The 6,895-nt window shown below is 50.8% G+C and overlaps 1 protein-coding gene across 1 annotated transcript; it reads left to right on the forward strand.

Annotated features, from left to right (window-relative positions):
• The first annotated feature begins 1,650 nt into the window (after window positions 1-1,650).
• Window positions 1,651-4,217, forward strand: LOC311121676 (piggyBac transposable element-derived protein 4-like). Its single transcript, XM_084196135.1, has 2 exons — window positions 1,651-2,397; window positions 2,653-4,217. Exons 1-2 carry the CDS (start codon window positions 1,818-1,820, stop codon window positions 3,780-3,782), a joined length of 1,710 nt encoding a protein of 569 aa, XP_084052261.1. The 5' UTR covers window positions 1,651-1,817; the 3' UTR covers window positions 3,783-4,217.
• The last annotated feature ends 2,678 nt before the right edge of the window (window positions 4,218-6,895 follow it).

Below are 6,895 nucleotides of genomic sequence, written 5' to 3' on the forward strand. Positions count from 1 at the left end.
ACGGTGGCGACGATGGTGGTATTGTCGGTAGTAGTAGTTACGTGACTGGAGTCCGACGTGTGTATGTCAAACACTGCAGTGATGCAGTGAGAATCGCCCTTTGCGTTTTCTGTGTTCTGGAAAGTCGACATAGCTTCGATGGATGGATGTTGTTTGTCTGTGAGACACGAACCTGTTATATTGTGGATTCAATGACCACTCCCATAAAAATAATACATTATATTATATTCATTTATTTATTTATTTTCGGGGGTTAATGTTAGAGCCTAGGTGTTAGCGCGAGTGGCTCGCTGTATATCTCCTCCCGCTGTCCTGTCCTGTCCTGTCCTGTCCTGTCCTGTCCGGGTCAAAAGGACCCAGGCTACGTGTCAGAGCCTAGGTGTTAGAGCTAGTGGCTGTATATCCCATCCCGCTGTGCTGACCGGGTCAAAAAGACCCAGGCTATGTGTCAGAGCCTAAGGTGTTAGAGCTAGTGGCTGTGTATCTCCTCCCGCTGTGCTGACCGGGTCAAAAAGACCCAGGCTACGTGTCAGAGCCTATGTGTTTGAGCTAGTGGCTGTATAACACCTAGCGTTGTCCTGTCCTGTCCTGACCGGGTCAAAAAGACCCAGGCTACGTGTTAGAGCCTATGTGTTTGAGCTAGTGGCTGTATATCCCCTCCCGCTGTCCTGACCGGGTCAAAAAGACCCAGGCTACGTGTTAGAGCCTAGGTGTTAGAGCTAGTGGCTGTATATCTCCTAGCGTTGTCCTGTCCTGTCCTGTCCGGGTCAAAAAGACCCAGGCTACGTGTCAGTGCCTATGTGTTAGAGCTAGTGGCTGTATATCCCCTCCCGCTGTCCTGACCGGGTCAAAAAGACCCAGGCTACGTGTCAGTGCCTAGGTGTTAGAGCTAGTTGCTGTATAACCCCTAGCGTTGTCCTGTCCTGGCTGGGGTCAAACGGACCCAGGCTACACGTTAGAGGCATAAGCTCTGAGCCAGAGGTACTAGGTAAGCCGTAAACAAAAACAGCAACACCAAGAACAACAACTACTACTACTACTACTACTACTACTACTACTACTACTACTACTACTACTACTACTACTACTACTACTACTACTACTACTACTACTACTACTACTACTACTACTACTACTACTACTACTACTACTACTACTACTACTAATATTGCCTCCGTGGCATGTCCGGACACGTGCCGAAAAGAGAGGTCTTGGGGACTTCCCCAGCATTGGGTGCCGAAGCTATTATGAGTGCTGTGCGATTCACTGCCAAACAGGTCCTAGAACAGATATTTTCCAATGACTCTGACTGCGACGAGGAAGCGGACGAGGAAGCATCCGAAGAAGAAGACGGGGAGGAATACAACCCAGAGGACGAGGAGACCACAGAGGACGACGACGACGACGACTACGACGCCGCAGCCGCCGCCGCTGACAACGAGGACGATGTCCAAGTAGAACAAGGTCAAGGCGTAGAAGACGAACGAGACGATGACGACGACGACGACGAATACGACGACCAACAAGAAGAAGAAGAAGAAGAAGAAGAAGAAGAACAAGGGGAAGAACAAGGGGAAGAACAAGGGGAAGGTGAAAGAGAGCGAGGAGAGCGAGGAGACCTCCGCCGCTGCCGCCGCCGCCGCCGCAGCATCAGCCCCAGAACACAACACGATATCCCTCGAGTGGAAAGAGAGACATTCGTGTCGAGAAACGGCCAAATCCAATGGTGCTCGGTGCCCTGTGACAACAATCGGGGCGTCGGAGGGGCCGCAGCAGCGGCAAAAAGTAACAGGCCGGTTGCTGAGGTGCCGGAGGACATGAGGCCCGGGCCTACTAGGCAGGCCGTAGGCCAAGCCCGCGACATCCTGTCCACGTTTCGCTTGTTTTTCACACCCGAGATAGAAGACATCATCCTGGAGATGACCAATCTGGAGGGCGTTCGAAAATACGGAGCCCGAGGCGACGGCGACGACGGCGACGACGACCACCGCCACTACGCCGACGACCACGAAGACCACGAAAACCACGAAGACCGTGACCGCGGCGGCGGCGGCGGCCGCTGGAAAGCGATGGACTCCACAGACCTGAGAGCCTACGTAGGGCTGCTCATCCTAGCCGGCGTGTACAGGTCCCGAGGCGAAGCGGCCTCTAGTCTCTGGGACGCCGAGAGCGGAAGGACCATTTTCCGCGCAACCATGCCGCTCAAAGTCTTTCACGTTTACTCGAGACTCCTTCGCTTCGACGACCGCCAGACCAGAGCCGAGAGACGCGCAGCAGGCGGCGATGACAAACTTGCGGCCGTGAGAGAGGTCTGGGACAAGTGGGTCGAGAGGCTGCCGCTCCTCTACAACCCCGGGGCCGACGTGACGGTGGACGAGCAACTGGTCCCTTTCAGAGGTGTGCCGGGGCCAACAACACCGTACAAGAGCACAACAACAACAACAACAACAACAACAACAACACTGAACACAACATTGAACACAACACTGAACACAACACAACACAAGACAACACGCTAAAGCTAATCTCTTGTCTTTCCTCTCCTCTCTCTCTCTCTCTCTCTCTCTCTCTCTCTCTCTCTCTCTCTCTCTCTCTCTCTCTCTCTCTCTCTCTCTCTCTCTCTCTCTCTCTCTCTCTCTCTCTCTCCTCCAGGCCGATGTCCTTTCCGCCAGTATATCCCAAGCAAGCCGGCCAAATACGGCATCAAGACATGGGTGGCCTGCGACTCCAAATCCAGCTACGCCTGGAAGATGCAGGTCTACACCGGCAAGGCCACACGCGGAGGACCCGAGAAGAACCAGGGGATGAGGGTCGTGCTCGATTTGACGCAGGGACTCAGGGGTCACAACGTCACCTGCGACAATTTCTTCACCTCATACGAGCTCGCGCGCCAGCTCCTGACCAGGAACGTCACCGTGGTCGGCACAGTCAGAAAGAACAAGCCAGAGCTCCCGCAGGCGCTGCTCGCCTCAAAGGACAGGCTCCTCTTCTCCTCCAAGTTCGCCTTCACGTCCACCACCGCTCTAGTGTCCTACCTGGCAAAGAAAAACAAGAACGTCTTACTCCTGAGCACGCTGCACACCGAGGCTCACGTTAGCCGTCGCCAGGACAAGAAGCCGGCCATCGTCCTAGACTACAACAGCAACAAGGGAGGTGTGGACAACCTAGACAAGGTGATTGGAACCTACAGCTGCAGGAGGATGACCGCGCGCTGGCCCCTGGTCATCTTCCACAACATCCTTGACGTGTCCTCTTACAACGCTTTTGTCATATGGCGAGAGCTCAACCCCACTTGGATGCCTGGCAAGCGAAACAAGAGGAGGGTGTTCCTCGAGCAGCTGGGAAAGGCACTAGTGACTCCGTTCATACAAAGAAGGGCCCGTCTCCCTCGCACCGAAGCCTCTGCGGCGCTCGTCAAAGCTGTTCAGAGGGCTACGTATCGTGATCAGCCCCGGCGGGATCACGCCCCCGCAGCACCGGACCACGCAGCACCACCGGCCCAAGCACCCAACCCCGCACAACCCAGTAAGAGGAAGAGGTGTCAGGTCTGCCCCACAAAGAAGGACTGTAAAACACACACGGTGTGCACCAGGTGTAACAAATACATCTGCAAAGGCTGCTCGCACCCATACTGTCCCACATGTTCCAACTGGGCCTTTAGTGAGAGCGGGACAGTTCGACCCGGAGGGCACGGCGTGTGTACAGAATACCAGGACAACGGGAGGGTTATCATCCATACTCAAACAGTACAGCGGTACAGTCCACGGAATGTGGTCCAATAGGGGGGTGTTTTTAAATCGCATACCCAAACTCACACAGTCCACAAGCCGGTGAAGCAGGTATTAATGACTTTACCAATGACAATAGCAAAGACCTCTAGAGTAGAATAGACTAATTGATGGCGGGGTGTCAGGATACTATGCTTGCTACTGGGGACCCATGTAGAGAGAAGCAGTTCAACCCTATCGGGGCTGCAGATGCGCAGGTTCTTTGCAACAGGCTGAAGGTGAATTGCTTCAAGGACCAGTCTGTACTGAGTACAGTCACTGGTGAGTTAGGGGCTCCGTGCAAAAACATACCGATAAAAGGCGACGGCAATTGTTTCTTCAGAGCGGTCAGTGAAGCGGTTTGTGGTACAGATGAGTTTCATAGAACCATTCGAAATGTCGTCGTGGAGCAGCTACAAAGCAATGATGTGATATACACCAGCATGTTGAGAAGTGGCTACCGGTCAGTATCAGACTACATTACCAAATCACAAATGGCCTCTCTAGGTACTTGGGCTACGGAAGTGGAGATTCAAGCAGCTGCAGATTGTTTGGGTGTAAGCATATATACATACTACACCGGGAGGTGGCTTATACACCGTTGTAATGGTGTAAAGGTGTCTAACCAGGGGATCTATTTGGAGAATGTTGGTAACCACTTTGAGACAGTTGTTTGCGTCCAGAGGCATCAGATGCTGTCTTGCTATGGGTACTGCAAAGTAGATAGAAGTAGGACCAGTGTTACGCCACTAAGAGACGAGTGTTCAGCCTCACTCTGGTCCGATTTTGAGAGTGCAAGGCTATCACCAAGCTCAAGTTACTACAATGATTGGACGTGTGAGGAACATCACGGAGACCCAATAGAGGACAATGGAAATGTATATGAAACTATAGGTGATAATGTTGACAACACCATGCTTCAGGAAGCTGAACCCCATGACCAGTACTTGTCAAACAACAGCCCTGTAGACGACCAAATGTTTTACGGAGCAGATTCATGCGAGAACGGTTGTACGCAAAAAACATTCAACCCTTCCGATTCCGATAGGTGCGATTCCGAGATCGATTGGGAAGGAAGCATGATGTATCCATTTGAATACGAAACTCTAGGTGATCAACTGGAGGACACCAGGCTTCAGGAAACAGAACCCGGTGACCAGTACGAGTCAAACAACAGCCCTGTGGACGACCAGCACCTATATGACTCAGATGCATGCGGGAACAGTTGTAGACAACACACATTCAGCCCTGCAGATTCCAACCGGTCCGATTCAGAGACCGATTGCCAAGCAACAATGGCAGGTGACTACAATGATTGGACGTATGAGCACGAACACGACACTCTAAGTGATACCGTGGAAGACACCAGGAGTCAGGAGGAGGACACCCCTCCCCAGTACGGGTCAAACACCAGACATGTGGACAGGGACAATGTTTACAAAGAAGCGGTTGACGACTACTTCGACGTTGACGATGACGATGTTGAAGATATGGTTCGAGCCGAGGAGGATGCTAAAAAACATCAGCAGATAGATCTCATGCTTAAGTGGTCGATATTGAACAGAACGTGGCACTCCTTTCTAGAATGGCTAGGTGAGCGCTGGTGGGGCTCAGTCTCTGCAGATCAGATTAGCTCCTTCATGGGCGGACCTAAGATTCGCTTTGGAGATATTGTTATTGCGGCACACTTTGGTGACATGCCCGGAGGAGTATGTTCGGTTACGGCGAAGACTCAGAACGAAGTACTGACATTTCATGTGGCCATCTGTGGAGGCAGTTACATATGTAAGGACTTGGTAGAGGGCGACTTCTCTACGCCAATTGACATAATACGACATCTGGTCGATAAGCTGGGTGAAGGGCGCATTCTGCGTCAACATTGGACAATACCTCACAACCCAGACTACTTTTCCGTGACACATATAGCGGGACAAATGTGTTACATGATGAAGGTGCTGAAAGACTCATGGTGGGGAGCGTCATACGGCAACGAAGTATGGTCACCCCATTACCGTGAAGTAATAGAGCATCTACGAAAGAAAGGACCAATGTACGAGAACCCGGCTGCAGCAATTCATTATATGGACGATGTCAGCCTGGGATACCTGTTTGACATTGTCACTGCATTTGGGAATAGATTCAAGGTGACGTTCGATACCTTTGGTTTTACAGTAGGGACAAGGGCACACTTCTCAGATATCGCAGGTGTGCTGTCCTACATCAGCAGGATTGACAGAGTCACATTTGTATCTCCACCCTGTTCCCTGATGCACGCGCACCAGAGCTTAGGGGATGTAGATTACATTGCCAATCCACAGCGCGTCGTACACTCACGAGCAACCTGTAATGTATTGCAACTATAGGTGCTTATGTGATGAGTGGTGTATCCCTGTTGTACTATGTCATGTACATTGTAATGTAAGCCTCCTTGTGTTGTAATACATGTCTATGGATATCTGTGAATAAATACAAAATACTTGTGAAACTACGAATGTCCATTCACGTTTATTGAAATAGTACATTGGACCCTTCAGTCTGACAATATCCATACACAAACAGTGACTTTGCACAATATACAATCTGGAACATAAACATACATAATCATACAATGGGTCATCAAAGGAATAAACAGGGCTTCTCCTTAGTCATCCTCCTCAATTGGCACGTAGGCGTCCTCATACTCTTCTTCGTCATCGGCCATGTACTTGGGAGACAGAAGAGTAATCACATTACCCATAGTCCATACACACAGTGAATGTGCCATCACATTACACATTTCATATCTACCATGTCATCCTCTGCATTGTTACCCTGGTGAAGAGGAGGCAACGCTGGTTGAGGGTGAGGTTGTGCATGGTTGAGGACCTCGGGGTGCAACAGGGGATGCAGTTGGTGTAACTCAGGATGTTGAGGTTCCTCTCTGTCAGACGTTAGTATGTAATCGCTCTCCTAAGATGTATATTGTATGGAAAGAAATAGCAAAGTAGAATTTGCAAATGGTCATGGTATGTACAACAGTGCATGCAATATGATCAGCAAAGTCATCCACAATATATCTGAGTACCTACGGAACGGCTCAGTAGTACGGTAGACACCTGTGGAGTGGAGAGTAATTTCAGAAAGCATAC

This window comes from Coregonus lavaretus (assembly GCF_964263955.1).
Source record: "Coregonus lavaretus genome assembly, contig: HAP1_SCAFFOLD_360, whole genome shotgun sequence".
Classification (NCBI taxonomy): domain Eukaryota; kingdom Metazoa; phylum Chordata; class Actinopteri; order Salmoniformes; family Salmonidae; genus Coregonus; species Coregonus lavaretus.

Bases quoted from the DNA above. Each gene is read 5' to 3' on its own strand.
- LOC311121676 (XM_084196135.1), top strand. From the start codon at position 1,818: ATGAGGCCCGGGCCTACTAGGCAGGCCGTAGGCCAAGCCCGCGACATC. The intron at 2,398-2,652 runs GTGTGCCGGGGC...TCTCTCCTCCAG, and splicing joins GCAACTGGTCCCTTTCAGAG to GCCGATGTCCTTTCCGCCAG.